The sequence below is a fragment of the Solanum dulcamara genome, chromosome 6 (assembly GCF_947179165.1).
Source record: "Solanum dulcamara chromosome 6, daSolDulc1.2, whole genome shotgun sequence".
Classification (NCBI taxonomy): domain Eukaryota; kingdom Viridiplantae; phylum Streptophyta; class Magnoliopsida; order Solanales; family Solanaceae; genus Solanum; species Solanum dulcamara.
Window position 1 is genome coordinate 11,323,331 of NC_077242.1, and position 23,277 is coordinate 11,346,607.

The 23,277-nt window shown below is 34.3% G+C and overlaps 3 protein-coding genes across 4 annotated transcripts; 1 reads left to right on the forward strand and 2 right to left on the reverse strand.

Annotated features, from left to right (window-relative positions):
* The first annotated feature begins 9,205 nt into the window (after positions 1 to 9,205).
* On the forward strand, positions 9,206 to 11,091 carry LOC129892286 (galactoside 2-alpha-L-fucosyltransferase-like). The gene has a single exon (XM_055967853.1). It carries the CDS (start codon positions 9,676 to 9,678, stop codon positions 10,822 to 10,824), a length of 1,149 nt encoding a protein of 382 aa, XP_055823828.1. The 5' UTR covers positions 9,206 to 9,675; the 3' UTR covers positions 10,825 to 11,091.
* Positions 11,092 to 14,723: 3,632 nt separating this feature from the next.
* LOC129891948 (F-box protein At3g07870-like) lies at positions 14,724 to 18,779 on the reverse strand. The gene is made up of 2 exons (XM_055967449.1): positions 18,540 to 18,779; positions 14,724 to 17,485 (listed from the first exon to the last, which is right to left on the reverse strand). The coding sequence occupies exon 2, from the start codon at positions 17,463 to 17,465 to the stop codon at positions 16,260 to 16,262; it is 1,206 nt and encodes a 401-aa protein (XP_055823424.1). The 5' UTR covers positions 17,466 to 17,485; positions 18,540 to 18,779; the 3' UTR covers positions 14,724 to 16,259.
* A 118-nt stretch (positions 18,780 to 18,897) lies between these two features.
* On the reverse strand, positions 18,898 to 22,559 carry LOC129891947 (F-box/kelch-repeat protein At3g23880-like). Of its 2 annotated transcripts, none has more exons than XM_055967447.1 (2): positions 20,936 to 22,559; positions 18,898 to 19,186 (listed from the first exon to the last, which is right to left on the reverse strand). In XM_055967447.1, the coding sequence occupies exon 1, from the start codon at positions 22,436 to 22,438 to the stop codon at positions 20,948 to 20,950; it is 1,491 nt and encodes a 496-aa protein (XP_055823422.1). In that variant the 5' UTR covers positions 22,439 to 22,559; the 3' UTR covers positions 18,898 to 19,186; positions 20,936 to 20,947. The 2 variants fall into 2 exon arrangements, with proteins under 2 accessions (XP_055823422.1, XP_055823423.1); XM_055967448.1 differs by having other exon boundaries at positions 18,898 to 20,361.
* Between the last annotated feature and the right edge of the window lie 718 nt (positions 22,560 to 23,277).

Consider the following 23,277-nt stretch of genomic DNA (forward strand, 5'->3'; position numbering starts at 1 on the left):
CACAAGCCTCAAGATTTATTACAATCAGTAGTTTTCTAACACTTACCAGAAAACCATCTTAGCCACACTTGTTCAAAGTTAATCAATCAATAACTAGAGGAACCTTTCCGCCCCTAGTCATTATATATTTCTGCCTTAAACCGCAACAAACAACAACTTAACCAACCAGACTCCATGTTTGAAAGTCTAAGCATGAATTCTCTTGTCATTTTACAAGAATATTATGAAATAGATGTAGGTATAACGATTCAGTTAAAGAAACTAGCCTATCTGGGTGCCAAATAGTTGTCGAAGGACTTTAGCACAATTTTTAATTTTTGAGATGCAAAACGACGGAGGCAGGCTTGAAATCCATGGATTGTAACCTTCTTTGAGCTAGAAATTCTCCTCTCACTTGTTTCTAAGCTTGGAACAACTTTTTGACAATCCTCGTCTATTTTAACACAGAAGAGGAGAAGAATAACAAAAAATCCACGTTTCCAAAGTTTTGTCCTAATAACTCCGCTATAGTGGTTCCTATTCTGCTATAGCGGCACGACCATAGCGGAATAAACCTTCTATGACGGGATGACTCTAGCGCGACTCAAGTTAAATTCTCAAAATTTCTGCTCTGTCGTCCTAATTTACTTTCGTACGAGGTGCCTTTTCTAATAATAACGATTAAGGTCATTACAGTTCTTTCGACCTTTCAGTTTTCACCCAACCTTCTATATTATTTGTCTATATTATATACAAGTATTTTTAAAATAATATATTTTACGCATCAAACTGTCGCGACCCAAGCTGTAACAACCCCTAAAATATTATATGTAGTTATTTCAATTCTCGACGAAAATGATATAGCCTCTGTATTTTGGGCCTAACTTTTCATAGGATGATCCAAATTAGGTGATTCAAATTTTGGAGTAACCACAACATCATTACCTACAACTTTTATGAGAACATAGCTTAATATTCGGAGTTTAAGTAGACCAAATAAATTAATCTTTGCAAGATATAGTGCTGTGATAAAATGGAGTATTTGTAGAATAAAATTCATATCTCGATGTAGCATGCTCCAAATTGGATGATTCTTGAACTAACTGAAACTAGACTTTTATATATACAATTCTTATGAAGACACCAAATCCTAATAAGGAATTTATCTTATTCAAACGCAGCTTCGAAAATGGATATTCCGTTAAAAGAGATCTCATCTCACCTACCATGGAAAGATCTAGAATCATTTGACATCATCCATGACATCAAAATTCTCCATTGAATTTTCAAGATCATCCCTTATGATTATGTTTATTTATTGTTAGGTCCCTCCCCCACACCTATAAATACCACCTTATTTCCTCATTTTATTCATCAAGCTTTCTTAAGCAACTCTTCTCTCTATATACTTCTTTACTCATTCTCAAATATAGTTTTAGTTTTAGTAGTATAAAAATACTACTCCGGTGATTCTTATACTCCGGGTAGTACACAAAACGCTCCGGCGAGAAAAAAAGGCTAGAGGTCCAAGAGTTTTCCAATTCGGAATAAAGCTTCGGATTTAAGGTATGTAAGGCTTTCATAGCATCGGATTGAGGTCGTCCATGCGCCTAATATTTAAATTCATTATAATTGAGTTATAGTTGAGTTTTATCCAAATTTTGAATTCTAAATGAATTAATTCTTCTTCTATTGAGTTAGATATATTTATGCATTAATATTATTATTATTGTTATCTCTCATATTATTGGAATTATTGTTCATGGCTACTTTCCCATGAATCCTAATTGGTTTGATGTTCATGAATATTCTTACACATGTTTTGAGTAAAGATGTTGACTTTTTAATACTTTCATTGATAAAAAGAGTGATATGTTTTAATACTATATATGTATTTTATTGAGTTTTGAAAGAGCAAAAGAGTTGAGTTTAAATGAATTTGAGTAAATGATGTTTTGAGCAAGATGTTTTGATGAGATGTAAATGATGTTTTTGAAGTATAATGATTGATGAAGAGGTAATGAGATGAGTTTATGATTTAAATTAAAGTCCAAAGAGACTAGATGATGAGATTAATATGAGCACATATTTTGGGAGTAGTATTGAGCACCGAGTTGGGTAAGAGTTTAATTGACTCAAACCCTAGAACTACGTAGCCAGCGTAGGATGGAGGTTATGCCTCTTAAGTCCCAAAAAGAGGACTTTGATGTGTGGATCCAAGATGGTGATGTCCTTTATCCTAGCAAGGTATTGGATGGATGTGGCAACGACATCGCTTCGTTGTATCATCGCTAGCTCATAAGTGATGGTTGTCGGTTAGAGAAACTCCCAACTGAGAAAGCATTGCTTATTACTATTATTATTATTTTTAAACTTGCATTACATATTGATGTTGAGATGATGTTGAGTTTTGAGCTGAGTTTTCTTGAGAGGAGTTTCTTGATATCTGTCCATACCTTCCTGCCATTTTACATACTCGTACATTTCACGTACTGACGTCATTCGACCTGCATTGTTTTATGATGCAAATACAGGTGTTAGAGATCCTCAACAGGCGCATCGTTGAAGATCATTATTTTTCAGCTATTTGGTGAGTCCTTCTTGTATTCGGAGGAACTCTTTATCCTTTAATTATTGTTGAGTATTATATTTCTTTTAAGATAGCCATGGACATATCATTGGCACCATCTAAGAGTATTAGAGGCTTCATAGACAGAGTTTAATGATGTAATTGGAGTAGTTCTCCTTTGAAACTACTTCTTCTAAAATAATTTTCTTCTTTCATTTGATGTTGTTAACGGAGAGCCCACATAAGTATTTTTATTAAGTCTTCCGCTGATGAATGAATAAGTGACGAGATCAAGTGGTTCTCTCAGAGGCCAGAGATGGTTTCTGAGTGCCGGCTACGCCTAGGGTACCCTCTCGGAGCGTGACACAAGCTAGGCCCTAGATGTGACACAGTGATTAGCATCTCGAGAAACCCCAATTAAGCTTTTTAGCATATCATACATGAGCATTCATAAGCTAAGTACGACAACATCAAGATATAATCATGAATGCAGAATATAAGTCTCAATATGAAAATCTCGATATAAGAGAAATCAAACGAAATCTCCAAATTAATGGGACAACATAGACATAACAATCTAACATGCCTCTACTAGTCTAGACGGGGCATAGGACAAGTTCCTAACTCACCAAAACATAAGGAAGCAAAGTCATAAGAACATTACTGAAGTCATAAATGTTGTGTGCTCAAAATTTAAGGACTCACCAACAAGTAGATAGCGATTCCAAAATCTATTGAGCGGGATGCGTAAAATGATCGTTGGACCCTACATTATAATAACGTGTCGGCAAAAGTATGCGTTAGTACATGTACTAAGTACGTGAGAAAATGCATGAACAAGAATAATCTGACATAATCAATATGAATATGTGATGAATGACTAAATAACTTGAAAACATGAAATAAATCTTGAAAACACTTGAAAGCATGTAATAAGGTCAATGCATCATAAAACATCATTAAAGGACTTATAAGAAGGAACATATACATATGTGAGATATTAACCTTAACCGACATTTAAGACTGTGTGAGCTATAATATGGAATTTGATGTAACTCCCACACCGAGAAGAGAGACTCTACTTGCCAAGGTAGACTCCTTATAAACATGAACATGAGCTATATATGTATTCACTAGATAGGCCATTAAGGCACCTACAGGGGCACGTAGTTGGAAAAAAAAGGATTTCTACTATGGACTCCCTTACCAAGTCCTCACCACAAAGTTCTCTCGGTGCTAAGTTAATCCCAATGAAATACATAAATCATAGTCATTAGGAAAGACAATAATCAACCAATCCATATCATAAAGTACATCATAAGAATAACTTTTTGAAAACCATGATCATAACATAAACATATAGACACTTACCTTTCTAAGTAGCTAAATCATGATTTCTTCATATTGTGAGAAAACCTTTCATAATTCATTCATTCATACTTGAAACATACTTGAAAACATAGTTCATAGTTTTACGTAAGTCATTCATAAAATATTCTTAAATTCTTGATCATAAATTCATAAATTCATAATTCATAGTTGAAAATTATAACATTATGCATGTGTTCATGTAAAATAAATGTAAAATCATGCATGATCAAATGAAACAACATCAATCTAATCAATCATGAAAGGCCCCATGAAAAATTGACTTGGAAACCCTTCGAATTTGGTGAAATCAAATTAAGAGAATTGAGTTCTTTTGGGACCCAATGGATGAGTGAAATCCATTGGTGAATTCTCACATACCCGAAAATCAAAGCCCCAGAAAGCAAAGAAGATGTAAGACCTTGAACTTGAAGCCCTAGCCTTGAACTTGAGAGAAGCCTTGGGAGAAGAACTTGATGCCTTAGAGAGATTTTTGATGAATGAGAGTGAGCGGGGTTAGTTTGAAGAATTTAGGTAGTTATACAACGTCCAAAATAAGCCCCAAACGACATAGTTTAGGATTAAACGAAAGGAAAAAGTCCTAAATACCTTTTCTTAAAAATTGCTGAAGTGACCTACGGATAAGACCTACGATCTGTAGGTCCTTCTACGGCTCGTCAACTTGAACTCGTCGAAATCCAAGTCAATACCAACCTACTTCTTATGACGCATATGCGACATGTCGTAGAAGTTCTTATGAGCCGTAGAACCCTTCATAGGACTTGAGTGCACAAAATAGTAGCTACTGAAAATTGCACATCGGACCTACGAGTTGAGTCTACAAGTCGTCGAATGAGTTACAGATCGTAGACCCTCTTCGTGTAAAAGGTCCATACTTAGCAAAATTCTTAGACCTCAAGAACCATTCTACAAGCCTTATCTACGAGCCGTCAAATTTTCTATGGATCATCAAACCTTCTCGTCTTGCCAACTTTTCCAAATTCTAAAATGTCAAGTCTCTGATCCTTTCCTACGGATCGTTGAACATTCTACGATTCGCAGGAACCTATCGTCAATCACTCCAACACTTAAGAATTTTTTCATGGGCTAGGGGCCTTCCTACGACCCCTTCCTACGGAGTAGGACCTTATACGGTCGTAGGACCTCCTCGTAGGTTGACCCAACACTTAGTGAAATTTTTCATCTTCAGTGTCCTTATTACGAGCCTTTCCTACAGTCCGTAGAAGTCCTACGATCTGTTGGTTTGCTAGTGGGAAGTTGCACCAACAATTTTTCTGCAACATTTTCTGTTATTTTGGCTTTTCATCATTCAGGGTCTTACACAAACACAAGAAAATAGACTAAAACATACTTATTATTTCAAAAATCATTTTCTAAGAAAACATTTTACATGAAAATTAAAACATATTCCATCATACTGAACTCAATCTAAGTATTTCATGATTCTATTTTATAAATATAACTAGTGTTAGTATCCGCCGAATGCACATTCAGTACTAAAAAGAATTAATCACAACATATTAGTCTAATATTTTATTTATAATATCACATAAAATTTAATTGCTTCGGTATTTAAAATGTCATTATTGTTGAGGTTAGTTTATTTCTTTTTATAAGTTTATCTAACGTCTATACATGAATTATAAATTAAAGGTTGCTAAAGTTAGGGCTAAGCATAAAATATCAACAATTGATTAATCGAATTAAATCGATTTTTTTTGGTAATTTGATATTCAATAACTCAGTATTTGATATAGTATTTGAGAGTAAAATTTTAGAATTATGATCTTCGGATTTAGATTTGGTACGAGACATTAGTATCATTTGATATTCGGTATTTCCCGAATATCAAATTATTTAGGAAAACTTATCTAAATATGTCATATTTAAAAAATATTTATCATTTATAGCTGTACAATTTTAATACATCTATATTACATGTATAATTCACTTTAATACATAATGGAGTTTATTTTTATCAAAACAAACCTAATACATTTTAAGACACTTTTAATATATATTGCATGCAAAATTACTTTTATACATAGTGTAATATATCTATATTACATGCATAATTCATTTTTGATATATAGTGCATTTGTTTTTACCAAAGCAAATATAATACATTTGTAATACCTATACATTACATATACAATTTATTTTTAATACATAGTACAATTGTTATAAATGGTAAATATTTTTAAAATATGGTATATCTAGGTAATAAATAAAAAATATGTTTAAAAACAGTAAATATTTTATAAAAGAACTCAAAAAGGTAATTATCCTAGTTATTTACTTAATAAATGTCATATATCAACAAGTCCATTACTCGTTAATACATACCCATAGAGAAAGTTAAATAGTAAACATAAACAACCCAAATACATATATCTTTAATTGTGTCAATTTGCTTGTCTTGATATCTTTTTACTTGTTGATCTTCTATTATATCGTGCCTCCACGTAGAAAAATAAAAATAGTTGGAGCAATAGTATTAACTTTGTAATACAATCGGCTTCAACACCGAATATCGTACGGAATCGAAGTTTGATTTATCAATTACCGAACCAAAATTTAAAAATTTAATATTTTATATCTACTTTTAACTATCAATTACTAAATTAATGAACTTGAAAATTCCGAACCGAGCACCGAACTCCCACCCCAGGCTAAAGTGATTCTTTAACATTCTTTTAAGCTAAAAGAAGAGAACTTTAAAATCTAATTTTTATATAATGACTTTTTTTCACAAATATTATTTTTAGTCACCCGTTCTCATCTATATTAATATTATTTTAAAAAGATCTATATTATTATCAGTCTCATCTTATTTGCTCTTTATATTAAAAATAATTTTTTATCTTTCAATTAAATAAAAAATTAGCTACACCAAATTCAAAAAATAAACATACACAATTCCAATAGAAAATAAACACAAATTATTTAGATAAAATGTACTAATAATTCTAGCGATAACATTATATGTTTCGTTAAAAGGAGTAGAACTTCGTTTGATATTTTAAAACTTTTGAATTAAACTACTTAAACTTATTATCTATTAATATATTAAGTTCAAGAACAAATATACTGTATTGCAATAAATGACTAACATTTTATCTACTTGAAAGAATATTTTACATATGATATAATAAGATACCAACTCTTTGCTTCAAAAAATATAAATTATAAACAAATATGAAATGAGTAATGTAAAATTTTGGGAGTATTTGATTCTTGGAGCCTAAAGTGAATGCTTTAGAGGCCTTATCCTTGAACCACCCATGAATTAATCAAAAGTGTAAAATGAACAACAAAATTGAACAATTATATAGCATGCATGAATGATGACAATATAATAAAAGAGAAATTATAATTTTCAAAGAAAAAAAATTGTCAATATTATATATATTACGGTAGGTAATTGAGCAACTTTTTTTTTTTTTTCAATTGGTAAGTAATCTTAATTGATTGTGTAAAATATTGACTAATAGTAAGGATCCCATGATATAAGTGTATATATTGAATGAATGAAGCAGAGCATCGAGTCAAAAGGAAAATTTCTTGGTAACAAACTCTATTCCAACTGTTTCTTTTTCACTCTAATTGCACAGAGAACACAAAATTAAGTGAATACACAAACTCTGTAGATTATATATATATATAAATATAGTTCGCACGTGTGCATAAGCTTTGATCCATTTAGTGTCCTTAATGAATTAATTACTCCGATCCATTGTCTGATGAACGTAGAATGAAGAGGTTGAAGAAAAGCTTGAGTGATCAGCGACAGCCAGTCATGTCGTCTTTGAATAGGGCTGTTTCTATGGCGAGGTGGGGTTTGAATCCTGTCAAACTTATGAGTTTTTTCGTTGTTGGTTTGATGGTATTGACAGCGGCCTCTGTTATACTCAGAGACTTACCTTCTCATACCCGTCTCAGGCTTTTGGCTGAACCTACACTCTTTCACATTAAACAACCTCCAAATGGTACTTTATTTTAGCTTTCATTTATCGTCTTTTCTCCAATTTTTCCTAATATTATTTGTGACAGTGTCATCTTAATTATATTGTTGCAAATTGCCTATTATTGCTTGGTGGATAACTGAATTATTTGCCGTTGAAAAGAAAGTCCAAGTACCGTTTCGCCCTACGTTCTTGTGTAGGGGATGAAAATGAATACAAAGTAAAGTAAAACCTATATAAATGATCGAAAAAAAATATTCATTTATCGAGATTATTAATTTATCGATAAATGCATAAAATATTTATTTATCGATAAATAAATATTTATTATTTTAGAGAGTATTTTGCCATAAGAAAGAAAAAAAATATTTGAATTAAAAATTTCAAAAGTTTAAATCTAGTAAACTAAAAAGTATAGTCTTTGCATATTTATTATTTAAATCTAAAAAAGCTAAACGAATTTAGTTAAGTTTAATGTTTCTAATTGTATTCATGTATATAAAATATGAAGAGATTTTATGTTAAATGTAAAAGAAAAAAGCTAGATGTTTAAAAATCATAATCCAACTATAATGTCTTCTCATCATTTGAAAGACGTACAAAAATCATCTTTAACCAATGAAATAAGAAACACAATATGTCAGCATAAATAAGAGAATCCAAAACAAAAGTTTGATTTGACTATTAGTCAATCAACTATTAAATATATATAAATTCTTGATGTATTTTAGTAATTATTACTTTATATTTTTTCTGGGCCTTTAATACTTTATTTTTAATTATTATCTAATGCATTTAGCGAGAATATTACTTTAATATAATTGACCCAAGTCGGGACCGGAGAAAAATATTCATTTAGCGAGATTATTACTTTATCGAGGTTTTACATGGCTTTGGGTCCGAGATATTTATTTGGCATAATACATAAATAATTACTCTTAACTTGGTTTAAGGTGACATTTATGATCTCTAACTTTACTAGTGCGCGTGTATGTACTTTAACTATCCAAAACTTGAACAAATAAACACATTCGTTATACCTGACATCTTACATAGCAATTTTGTGTTATTCGTGTAGTATGTCATGTAGGACACCCGTCTACTTGTACACATCCAAAGTTGGAGGGCATAAATGACAAGTGAAGCCAAAGTAAAGGACATATTTATTATGCCTATTTATTTTGTGCTTCCTCATTCACTAAGCATATTGATCTGTGAGGAAAGTTAAAAAGACCCTATTGCTTTTGAAGATTGAATCACTAGAATAAAGGTAAAGCTCAGTAGCAAGGTTTGCTGCAGAAGAATCAGTTTCATGTCAGTAATTTTGATAGATGCTATACTGTTTTGCTTGCTGTTATATTTTGATTGTAGATCTAACACTTTGAAAAATGTTTGTTTTCCCTGATCTTGTGCTATTTGGACTGCTTGGGTTTCCTAAAATAAGATCAACTTTTTATTTTCTTTGATTTACTTCTATTTTTCGCTTTTCCAGCCACTGAAGATAGACTACTTGGTGGCCTTCTTCCTTCTGGATTTGATGAAAGATCTTGTCTTAGTAGACACGAATCAATCTTATATCATAAAGAACTACGCCAGAAGCCTTCTTCTTATCTCATCACAAAGTTACGAAACTATGAGGCTCTTCATAAGCAATGTGGACCTCATACAGTATTATACAATAAAAGTGTTGAACTTATCAATTCTGGCCAATACAGAGATTCTGCAGATTGCAATTACTTGGTTTGGATTTCGTATAGTGGTTTAGGAAACAGGATGCTAACCTTAGCTTCTGCTTTCCTTTATGCTCTGCTTACAAATCGAGTCCTACTTGTTGATCCCGGAGTTAATATGCCTGATCTGTTCTGTGAACCTTTTCCCGAGGTTTCCTGGTTGCTTCCACTAGATTTTCCTATAATCAATCAGTTTAGTACGTTTAATCAGAAATCTCCTCATTGCTATGGTTATATGGTGAAACATGATATCATAGGCAATTCAACTGGTTCAATACTACCTCCCTTCATCTACCTTCATTTAGCTCATGACTATGATGATCAAGATAAATTATTTTTCTGTGACCAGGACCAAAGTATTCTACGCAAAATCCCTTGGCTAGTCATGAGGACAGATAACTATTTTGTGCCTTTTCTTTTTTTAATACCAACGTTCGAGCAAGAGCTAAGTAATCTTTTTTCGGAAAAAGAAACTATTTTTCACTTTTTGAGTAGATACCTGTTCCATCCCACTAATTCTGTATGGGGGCTTGTTATGAGGTACTATCAAGCTTATTTAGCCCAAGCAGATGAAAAACTAGGCATTCAAATTAGAGTCTTTGATACAGGTGCTGGTACTTTTAAGTATGTACTGGATCAGATTACCGCTTGTTTGATGAAGGAGAATCTGCTGCCACAAATTAATCGGGGGGAGCCTATACTCAGCCCATTCGGGAAGCAGAAAAACATAGCCGTCCTGATCACCTCTCTAAGCCCTGGATACTTTGAAGAGTTCCGAAACATGTACTGGGAGCATCCCACCGTGGCAGGAGAGATCATTGGCGTTTACCAGCCGAGTCAGGAGGAACATCAACAAACTGAGAAGCTCTGGCATGACAGAAAGGCGTTGGCAGAAATGTATCTACTGAGTTTAACAGACAAATTGGTTACAAGTGCATGGTCGACTTTTGGATATGTAGCTCATGGTCTTGGAGGTTTGAAGCCTTGGATCCTATACAAGCCTGAGAACAGGACAGCCCATAATCCGCCTTGTGTTCGAGCTGTATCACTGGAGCCATGTTTCCATGCCCCACCTTACTATGATTGTAAAAAGAAAACGGGAACTGACACGAGCAAAATTGTTCCTCATGTAAGGCACTGTGAGGATGTGAGCTGGGGTTTAAAGCTATTTGACCAAAATGGTGAATTATAACCATGTAGGCTGTTAGCTTGTGTAAAGATGAGTCAGGTTTTCCTTCAAGACACAATTTTGCTCTTTGGTCATTGAGAAACCGGAACCTTTTTAGCTGATCAAAAGAGGTTGCAGAATGATTCTATGTAGTTGGAAAAAGATATACAAATAGCTTGATGGCACCATCGAGTTATTAGTTGTGCACAAATATAAAAATCAATGGCACGGAATGAGCTAAATAGAAGTTGTAGCAACGAACTACTAAAATAGTGGTTTCTTATTTTAGTTTGCATAATCTTATACCCTTTTAGGTACAGCATTTCCATGCCTAGTACCTTTTTATAGAACATGAGAACTTTACTCGTCTTGGAAGTCTCCATGCGTTGAGCTTCAGCTCTTTATTGGTCCTAACTTGCTTATTAGCTTGCTAGGGGTGACAAACGGGTGGGTCAAATCGAAAATGAATCGGTGAAAATGGATAAAATATTTGACGCGACCGATATTTGATATGGATAAAAATGGGCAAACCCAATGGATAATACTATTGATAACTTTCTTATTAGGTAAAGAAATAAGTACTTTCATATTACAAGATTTTTTCTTAATTCTTTCAGATTATGTGCATTATTATAGTATCTTTTGAAATATCAAACATAATTATCGTAAGAAGTTCTGGGCTCAGAATAAACCGTCTCCTATTATAGTTACACCTATTGATTGGTGACTCAGACCTAACATAAGATTATCTCCAACAGCTTGACAAGTTCTGATTTCATCTTTAATAGCATATTTGATAGGTAAACAGTCAACTTCTGTCATTGGAGGTGACTCCATTTCTTAGAGTTATACTTAATACACACTTGAATTGACGATTGCGATTACCAGATACAGGGCGATTTTTAAATTATCAATTGTTTCTCCACATGTATGTCAGTGACTTAGTGTACGTAAAAAATTAAAATTGTCAAATGGTTTGACACTTTGATGGAGCTTTTAGAACTGCTTTTAAGACAAATAGGTACATTAACAGTATCAAATTAGTGTTGTGCAACTTTGTAAATGCGAATAAAATAACTTGATACAGAATTATGTAAAGAATTACTACTCTAATTAATTGAACAAAGTAGCACTACATTCAAACCCCTATACTGGTTAATTTGTCATAGGATTTTTCTTCTTGTCATGAAGATCACGCCACTTTTTGATCAGGACCTCCTCATTGGACTCCAACTTTTCCAAAATTTGGGGCAAAACATTTTTTGGATCCTCCCGCAGTCTTGTTATAATAGAGGAACCTTCTTCTTTGTATACTTTCTTTATGTAGCCCAGACTCACAGCACTGAAATAATTGTCGATATTGATTATTTGTTGCTGCTCTCCATCTTCTTCTAGTGACTCCATCAACATCTTTGCACAATCCATACTTGTTTTCCGACGGGACAAGTTAATGTCAAGTTCAAACATCTCATCTTCCATTCGATTTCGAGCCTTAATTTCATCGCCACTATTACTACTATTACTTGGTGATGATGAATGCTGCTTCTTTTCCTCTTTCTTCTTCTTTTTAATTCCCTTCCTACCCAAAACCAGCCATTCAAATCCATCTATCAAATCTTGATTTTCGTTGCCAAATATCTTCTCAATTTTATTATAAGCCTCTTTATTATAAATTTTACCTTGGCTCAATCCCCTCATTATCCCCAAATATTTCATGATAACGCCCCGTTCATCAGCAAAGCGTTTTTGCACCTTGTTCATAAACTCGATGCAAGGCTTCAACATTTCGAGGTCGGGTTCAGTAACAAACTTGTTGTTTGGTGACTGCTCAGGAGGAGGTAATGTTGATCGTAATTGAGGAGACAAGAAAATTCTATACTCAGTTAGAAAGTCAAGGTGGTATTGAAAGAGAATATCCAATTTGGAAACAAGAGTGTCAGCATTCAACTTGTTAGTTGAATAATCCTTCATGGCTCGTTGGAATTGGTCGAAAATATATGGGTGTAATTGCAGGCGATGAATGAAAGAAGTTGCACGGGCTGTGAGACCAGCGATTTCCATTCTTTCAATGGAAAAATTTCTACTTGTGTTGTGCTGTGTGAAAAATTAGGAGAGATGATTTCTTACTTTGAGATAGTTGAATGTAGTGAAAATTAGGAGAGATGATTTGTAACTTTGAGAGCATTGAATGGTATTTATAAATAAAATTATGGAAGTGAGTAACAATCCAACACTGATTGGGAATGTGAAAATTGAATATTACCGTGTATAAATTTGGTAACTAAATTCTATTTTAATGGAAAAATTTGACAGTCGTCTTGTCCAAGTGGAATTAGGAGTTAAATATGGTAATTAATCCTACTTTAATTATGAAAATTTGATGGTTGTCTTTTTTCGGTGGAACTAGGATTTAAACATGGTAATCCATCCTATTTAAATTGGGAACGATTTAGTGATGAATTCTATTTCACGCGAAAACGATTTACAAATATTACTTAAAATTATATTTAGTGATGAATTCCATTATAGTGGCTCCCTTCCGTTTTAATTTCTTTAATTAATCAAATTCTGACATATTTTATGGTCTAATTTATTTTAACTTTTTCATTATAATTTGATTTGATTAATATGTTATATGTACACCCTATCTTATTTGATTCTTCAATTAGAAAACATGTCTATTGAGTTAAAAAATGGATAATTACAAAATGGATAATTACAGGATCATTCGGTCATTTTAATTACCAAAGAAATGGTTATTTGGTGTATATTCATGTATATTCAGTATATATTTATGTATACTCAGTATATATTTCATGTAAAAATGTATCATAATGTATATTCAGTGTATAACTCATATATAAATAATCTATGTTGTATAGTCAGTGTATACTTTTTATAACTTTTGGCAAGCTATATTGTATAGTCATGGTATGATTTTTGGCTATTTTTTATGTAAATAAAACATGACTATATTTATTGTAAACTAAGTAGTTTATTCTATATATTTGAAATTGTCCCTTAATAAAATTTACCCAAAATAACTCAATTAAAATGCTATTTGTTGGCGGTGAAGTTTCTTGCTACCTTCTTCTCTTTTTCCTATCCTTCTTCCTTTTTTATCTTTCATGTTTAGCTCATTAAATTTTTTTAAAGCTTGATTTTAAAATTTGATGCGTCGTAAACATAAATTATTTTGATAGAATAATGTATCAAAAGATTGAAACATTGAAAGGAACACATATTTAAATAATTGAGACTATTTAGAGGAGATTTGAGTTGATCATCTGAAGCTCTATAAACTAAAGATGCTTTAGTTTTTGAAAAGAAAAACCTATTTTTAAAATTTTTAGGATTTGAGTGCTAGAAAATCACTATGAGATCAATGGTTAATAAACAATAGGTGAGATCAAATTGAATTTTGAAGACCTAATCGAAGGTTATAATGGAGCGATGAGTACTTCTTCATCCTTAGCCAGAGGTCTAGGGTTCGAGCTATGAATATGAAGTCGTGTTTGGTAGGAACCACTTTATTCCCAAAGTGGAACTTCCCGATGCGAATCTAGTTTAGTCGAATCCCAAAATGGGTACCCGACACCGGATGAAAAATTGAAAAAAAAAATGTATTCAGTAGGTTGATGTAAACTGAATTCTTCAAATTCTGGAAGTTCTTTAACACTCCATTCTGATATACATTATTGTTCTTTTGAATTATAACTTGAATTATTGCCTAAAGGTATGTGGAGGTGCCAAAGTGGTGAGTTCCTATCCAACTTTAATATGGTATGACGTTTGGGTCGAACTTGTACACACCTTGACTAATTCTATAAAATACAATCTCCCACCAGTACAGATAAATGGAAGACTCTGTCCCCAAGGCTCATAGAGCTTTACAAACATTATAAACAAGAAATTTCTGAGATCAACATGAGAAAGTGCTGTCTTTATTGAATAAAGGTCAGTTAAAAGATGAACTTGACAAAAAGTTACATTTACACAGAAAATCTAATAGTGCAGGATACATAGAAAATCTTTTGATGAATTCATACCTATCTGCAATAAACTGCATCGGTATTAGTTCGACGACTTGGCACCCAAGATTTTGGAGAGCTCTTTTATTAAAGGCTTCTCTTTAATGTCTTCTTCCTTCTCTAAATGCCATTTTTCGACTTGACATTGAAATCAGGCCTTGGAATCTCTTGAAATGTATGATCAGACAGGTCAAAAGCAACGATAAGGCGAACAAGGAGCCTTCCACTGACTAAAACCCCAGGTGAATAATGAAGTTGTAAGGTAATTCCCCTAAATTTCTCCAAGATGGAAGATCATGCTTGTTTATATTTCCGGGAGACCAAGTTGCATAATAGACATGGGGATAGTAGCCTATTTTGATCACCTTGTACTCATTAGTAACAGGATGAAATCCAAAACCATAAACCACTTCATTCACATCAAGCTCATTACAATTTGGCAACTTTTTGTGTTCTCTGTTGAAAGGATTGTATATGTATGCTGCTTCATGGTCATAGACACCAGATAGACATAGCAGGCTGTTAAATGAGCCTACGACTCAAAATTTAGCCATGGATGTTGAAAAGGGAATATGAATCTCTCTCAATGTATGTTCATCATCATGACAATCAAATAGTTCAACAAAGAAAAGCTGCTCTTTTTGAGGATGATAAGTCTTGATGATGCATGGATTGATCTTTGATGCACGAGACAGGTGCAGATTGATAGGGCGTGGATCGTGTGTTAACATATGTCAGGTTTGGCATACAAAGCTGAACTAAATGAGATATGAAACAGGAAGCCTTGAAACTATGTCAAGTGTAGACTATCTATCAGGTTCCTGCTCTCATCTGCCGGCTTCCTTTCTCTTTCATGATCGGAGTCCATGTAACAGAGTAAGATTATAACTCACAAGGAACAAGAAAACTTTGTAAGGTGGCCTCTCAATACCTAAGAACTAGAGATATTTTTGTACTAAAAGTAAGGAACTCAGAGATGAAGAGCGCTTCTGCAGGGGAAAAGACTTGCATACAACCATCAATAATCACAAATAGACAAGGAGATTGCAACCAACAATGTTATTTTTGTCCGCCTGGAAAATTAGTATTCTAGTTTTCATGTCTCCATCAATGGTTAGCTGCACAGTGAGTGCATAAATTACAACTTGCATCAGAATATTCCTCATTAAACAGGTTAAGGCGTGGGAATCTGTCATGATGTGGCCTGCACTTTTTGATTTGCTTAACATTGGAAAAACAAAGACGAGAATTGCTTTCTTGTTAAGAAAATTAAGCTAAGGTTCCATACAAGTTTTTCTTGTGATTATAATTGACAAGTTCTAAGTAGTAAGGCTGATTCTCCTAGGGACTGTCACAAAGGAAGATAAGGTATGTATTCTTTCAGAGACTGAACAATGGATATAACAAGAACACAAATCATATCCCACTTCAAGCAAAGTGAGATATCCAATTAAGGCTTCCTACATGAGCAATTGTTTTACAGGACTTGGGCATACCACAAAGGCTTAGGCTCTTTAACATTTTCTTGTCTGTGCTATAGGCAATTAAAATCCCACCTTGACAATCTAGCAAGATATCACCATTATTGAGGAGACACATTACTGTAACAGTTCCCATTTGCAAATTAGTCCTCCAAATGTCACATGACTCGGGCAAATCTCGACTCACAATTGAAGAATCTCCAATGTTGAACTTGTGCATCCAAGATTCTTTCTTGTTATATTCTTCCATGATCCAAATTTCCAAGTTCTCTCCATTAGAGGTTAATATACATGCTGATAGGCACCCTCTTAGGGAAGCCAGATGATATCTACGATGAAATAAGTTGATAGTGAAGTCAGGCCTTGGAACCTCTTGAAATGTATCATTAGATAGGTCAAAGGCAACGATAAGGCGATCAAGGTGCCAGTGAAATCTAGTCACCCAGTGGAGCCTTCCATCGACTAAAACCCCGGGAGAATGATGAAGCTTGTAAGGTAATTCCTCTAAATTTCTCCAAGTATTGCTTTTCAGATTGAACAAGTGAACCTCTGAGAGTGGATAATCATATTTTACAGACTTGTGAAAACACCAAGGTACATAATAGACATGAGGATAGTAGCCTATTTTGATCACCTTGTACTCATTAGTAACAGGATGAAATCCAAAACCATAAACCACTTCATTCACATCAAGCTCATTACAGTTTGGCAGCTTTTTGTGTTCTCGGTTGAAAGGATTGTATATGTATGCTTCTTCGTGGTCATAGACACCAGATAGACATAGCAGACCGTTACATGAGTCTACTATTCGAAATTTGCCCATGGATGTCGAAAAGGGAATCTGAATCTCTCTCAATGTGTGTTCATCATCATGACGATCAGACAGTTCAACAAAGAAAAGCTGCTCTTTTTGAGGATGGTAAGTCTTAAAGATGAGGCATGGGTTAATCTTTGATGCACGAGACAGATGCATATCAACAAGGCGGGAATCACGGGTCAACATGTTCCAGGTTTGGCATACAAACCTGAACTGAATGAGAGACGAAATAGGAAGCCTTGAAACTATGTCAAGTGCTATTTCATTTGGCAGACGAGCTATCAGATTTCTCGTCTCATCTTCCAGTTTCCTTTCTTTTGCACGATTGGACTCCATGGAACGAAGTAAAATCAGTACTGAGAAGGCACAGAAAAAATTGTCAGATGTTCTATCAAGACCTCAGAACAGTCAGGTATTTTTGTATTAATAGAGGAAGTAAGAAGCACAGAAATGAAGAACAATAGTTCAGGTAGAAAGTAGGAAACTTGCATACAACTTTAATGATCACAAACAGACACGGCGATTGATGTTGAAATGGTATTTTAAATTTCATGTTCCCATCATTGGTTACTTGGAAAATGAGTACATAAACAACTTGCATTAGAATATTCCTCAATTTATATGCTTAGGCCTTGAGAAATGACAATCTGTCATGAAGTGGCCTGCACTTTTTTTGTATAGTTTTACTACACCTGACAAAATTCACCGTGCAAATGAAGACCCTCTAACCAGCAGCAGCCATCATCTCGGATTCTTGATCTTTGGTACCAGAAGAGCAAAGGAAGTGGGGATGAACTCGTCTGTTTACCCTATATAAATGGTTTGTATTGGATCATGAAGTAGAAGATAGAACGATCGAGGAGTAATAATGTGGTTCCTCACTAGTGTTCTATATAGACTATAGTGTGCAAATATGGAAGTGCAGGTGGGTTATTTAGCTTGTGAAAAACATTCTGTTTCAGTAGACGTACAGAAATGATCATGACTAAGCACGTTTAACCTACAACTAATAGAATTTTTGTATTTTTTTTTTTGAAAATAAATATAAAATTGATGGTCTTTTAATTGTTAATTTATGTAACAACTCATATCGTTTAACACTAAAAGGAAAGTCATTATAGAACTTTACTCTATATTTTAAGTTAAAGTAGGTTAAATTTGATTGACAGACGAACCATAGTAATTTCTGTCAACTGTAAGTTAAAAATGCTAAGTTTGAGCAATCGGAAAGCGCAATTGTCCTTTCTTGGTGCTTTGGCATTAAGACAAAAAGTATGCAATCATAAAATATGACATAAAAAATTGTGTTATATTGTCTATAAACAAATTTCAGCCAACTCATTTACACCAGTAAGAAAAATTCACTCGATACAATCATTTTGAGTTTCCAAAAGATAGGGAGACAACCACCTTATAGTCGAAAACATCTCTAATTTCTTGTAATATACATGACTGCTGGTACCAGGCTCGGAGTCCACAAATTCACAAACTTCACGGCTGACTAGACTATTCATCAAATTACTTGAGAAGTATATAATTAACAATGCATCACCAACATGGGTTATGGTTGTGGTGTAGTGGTGGAACTATTTCCCCCTTAACCAGAGATCTCGAGTTCGAGCCCTGAATATGGAAAAAATCTTGTTGAAAACGCCAACCCCGAGCGGGCCCTACAATGCACGACCCGAATTTGGTCGGTGCTCCAAGGGTCCGGACACCGGGTGGAAAACAAAAAAAAATGCATCATAGACACCCACATTATAGGCCATTGCACAAGTAATCTATCTTCTTTCATTTCGTAAGAAAGCAAAACACTGTCATGACTCATCACTAAAAAAAAAAAAGAGTATTAGAAACCCTTAAATTTCCTAGATATGTACAGAGCAACACCACCACCACACTCAGTGAGATATATACAGAGCCAAGTATGCAAATACAGTTACTAGTCATAGCCAGCATCACATGACAAGGATGCTTAACAATCCAAGGTGTGAACCAGTGAAACATCTCCCGATAAAATCTTCCTTCGACTGTAGCATCGCTACAATCTAGCATTCCTGAAACAAGTTGCCTAAATCAGACAAAATATCTACATCTTGAATGGTAGCCGTCAAAGCATTCACAAAAGAGGAGATGATGGCAGGTTGGGGCTGGGGACACAGACCAAGGAGAACCAAGAACCTCCAAAACTGGTATGACTATTCAACCCCAAGCAAAAGATATCTAAAGAATAAAGTTTCTTTTATTCACTGCATGAAATATTTACGGCAATGTCTTGCAAATAGTTTACTCAATTCTCTTTGACACACCCGTATCATTCAGACACCGACAGATTAGCAGCATACCCTTTTCATCACATGTAAGTATCAGACATTTTGTATAACCGAAGCTGAAGTTCATTATTCTATCAAAAGAGCCTGATAACTAGTCAATGAAATCTAATTCTAACCAAATTAACAAGAACACCTTAAAAGGCAGTCATTATCAGCAAAGAGCAAGAAGTTAAATTCCCACTAAACATCTGTTACTCAGATGCAAATTTTGTCACAAATAACAAGGGAAAAAAATGCTGGAGGAGCTTCAGTAAATCAACCACCATATTTATTGGACAAAACCCAAAACTAAGGAACTCCAGAGTGAAATCCTTGTTTCCCTACCTCGCCCTTACTGTCTGCACCAGTAATCAATCAAACATCCCAACATCCTATCCCTTGAGCATCCAACCATTCATATCCCACTCACCATTTTTTTTAATTTGGCAAGTATACATACCCCACCCCTCTCAACAACTTCTCCCTTGAGGATTACAGACTTTCTCAACCACACTCCTTGAGCGGCCAACAAGAGAGACCGAGAGAGAGAAGAGAGAGAGATTTTGTCAATGTCAAGAGATAGGATAAGACCATTACCAAGGAGAATAAGTATAGACATGACAACATAATACCACATGAACGAAGACCCAAGTGGAGAAGGATATAATTGGCTTGTCAAGATACTGATTAGGCAGTAGGCCTACTTGTCTTGAATTTCTTTGCATCTTATGGGTCCAGACTCCAGAGGGTTATAGAAAATGTCAACTGAGATATTAGTCCTTTGCACCGGACGATTCCGATTTCTGAACGACTTGTAATACAAGCGAAACTGCTTCCCTCGACATCTCCCCTAACTTTGAAACAATCTCTTCAGCGCTGTTTACCCTTATGCCCAATGAGGGATTGGACACAACAGTATGCTGCAGGGCTCAGGAAGAAGGGTCAGGATACATGACAGGATGCTTAGAGAGGTTGGCAGAAAAGGCAGATGGATGAAGTTGCAGCAGGAGGAACCTGGGTATCTCAGGAGAAACAAATTACATTTTTTATAAATGGAAAAAGCCCATTACTATCATTAACCTGACGAAGGGGAGAGTGTGGCAGGGCATCATGATGTATCCTGAATCACCACCCAAAAGGAAAAAAGTAAAAAGAAAAGACTTTGATAAATCAACTAGTAAAGTTTACCCGTGATTCAGTGATAACATGTGCACCAACCTCCCCTTCTATTCTTCTTCTGAAACTCCTATCTCAAATTCCTGAGAATTTTTGGATTACTAACAAGCCTCCTTGGATTTTTAGACTATCACCCTCTTAGGTAGTCTACAGCTCTACATTGTTAGAGATGGCATGGGTATTTTCATTTAAACTTCCTCTTATAGGAAGTCCACATTGTATAAGATGGCATAATTACGCCTTTAAAATCATCAACTGATCTAGAACATGTTTCATTAAGGTCATTTTACTCTTTGATATCATATGAACATTGTTTACCTGGACTAACTATCATGTATGTTCCTCAGTTCCATCTCCACCATTATCCAGTACAGTTCCATCTCCACCATTATCCAGTACAGTTCCATCTCCACCATTATCCAGTACAGTTCCATCTCCACCATTATCCAGTACAGATCCATCTTCACCATTATCCAGTACAGATCCAACTTCTTGAACAACATCAGTAGTCGAATTTTCCTGCTGTGCAAATCTCGAATTTGCCTGCTGTGCAAATCTATCTTTTTTCCCAACTAAAGCCAGGCTCTCGAAAAAAGGCTCACCATGGAATGAGCGGTTGGTGCCATGGATTCCAAGATAGCTTATGTTTCTCCTCTTGGGGTTGTATGAAACCATTCCTACCATTCTAGCAGAAATCAATAATTCACCGTGAGTCCTAAATCCCACAATATTCCTGAATCCACCTCTCAAATCAATATTATGCAGTCTACTCCAAGACTTCACCGCACCATACTCTTTCATCACCCATATCCAGCAGTAATCACTCTGCCAAAACTTTTCATACTCAATTAGGGCAAGCGACGTGCCCGTAATCATCACATCCAATTTCATTACATTTCTCTCAGCAACACTATCTGGCAGGCTTATTTCACCAAATTTTTCAGTCCCCACATCGAATGCTACAATAAAACTACAATCTTTATTATTACAGCTGCTGCTGCTACTACTACTACTATTACTATCATTGTTGCTATTCCCATTACCATCATCATCATCATCACTTGAATGAGATGCAATCCAATGAACAGCCCCATTAAGATAAGTCGAAACAGAATGATTTTGATGCAAAATATACGAAGGAAAGGCATCAGAAATAGTCCTCCAAACCCCACTACTCAAAGAGTAAACCTCAACCCCAGGTGGAACCAAGAATTTAACAGCCCTCAATTTATCAAGAAACTCAATGGTCGGTGGAATCTGCAATTTATAATCCTCAGTAGCAGTACTATTATAAACAACCCTAACAACTTTATAATCATGCTTCACACCATCAAACCCAAACCCATAAATACAAGACCCACGTCCATTATACCCCAAATTAGGGTTCGGCAAACCCACATGTTTACGAATTATAGGATTCCATAAAACCACAGTATCCGTAAACTTATCATAATCATCAGATAGGCAAATAAGGCCATTACAGCAACCAACGATTCTTAAATACTCACTACGACTTCTTTCGGGGCATTTCAGCTCAAGATACTCCTCGAATGAATCGGCATCTGATGAATCTTCTAACTCTTCATCGTCGAAGTGCAAAGCGTAACGTTCGACCTTGTCGAACATGTTGTAGTGGCGGACGAAGAGTAAAGGACGGCGACCGGAGGTGGTGATGTGGGTGTTGTGATGGAGAGAGATGAAATTAGGGTTTATGATTATGGAATACCATGATTTGCATACGGTGGTGCATTGAACGAGGGTTTTCAATGGTAATTTTGATAGAATATCTACAAGAACATCCTTTGGAAGATAATCCGACATTTTTTTTCAGCTTCAAATCCCAGAAATGGAGGATTTTAGGGGTAGGAAAATGAGTGAATTTCACCCTTCCGGATAATAGCACATTTGATGAGGAAGATCCACCGTTTAATTTTACTCTGTCATGTTAATTTGGTTAATCTTCTAATTATAATTCATCATATGTAAAAATAATTTTATAAAATTAGAGTTAAATTTTTAATAGATGACACAAATAATTCTTTTCTCAAAATTTGTTGAATCTTTTTCCATTAATAAAATATGTATTTTTGATCTCTTTATATAAAAATATGTCATATTTTATTATTTACAGAACTATATCATCGTCAAATATAAAATAATAGCACAGATTAACACATTGGGTAACTAAGTGTTAAAATGATTAATAATTATATTAAACTTCTGAATATTGCAAGCAAAAGAATAAAATGTATATAATTTAATTAGTTAGAAATTTAATGTACTTAACTAGATAGTATGAGGATTAAAATTAAAATTTACTAATACCTGAGGATCAAAAATATTTTAACCAAAAAAAAAGGAATGAAGTGTAATGAATGTTTACTAATCCTAAAATAACAAGAAAGACAAATAAGAAAATAGAAGTGTAGTTTTTTTTTCCACTTGTTCTTAGGGTGCATCGATCGGTTCGATCTGATTTTATGTATTATCGATTTTATTTATCGATTTTTTATTTTGAAATATGCTAAATCAATAAGATATTTTTTTATCGGTTTACGATTTATCAGTTTTGGTCTTTAATGATTCGATTTTCGATTTAACCAATAAGAAAATATTCATAAAATAATTATGTGACTTCTCCAATAATTTGGCGCGATAAG

Excerpts from the sequence above, each read along its gene's own strand:
- LOC129892286 (XM_055967853.1), top strand. The coding sequence starts at position 9,676 with ATGCTAACCTTAGCTTCTGCTTTCCTTTATGCTCTGCTTACAAATCGA.
- LOC129891948 (XM_055967449.1), bottom strand. The coding sequence starts at position 17,465 with ATGGAGTCCAATCGTGCAAAAGAAAGGAAACTGGAAGATGAGACGAGA.
- LOC129891947 (XM_055967447.1), bottom strand. The coding sequence starts at position 22,438 with ATGTCGGATTATCTTCCAAAGGATGTTCTTGTAGATATTCTATCAAAA.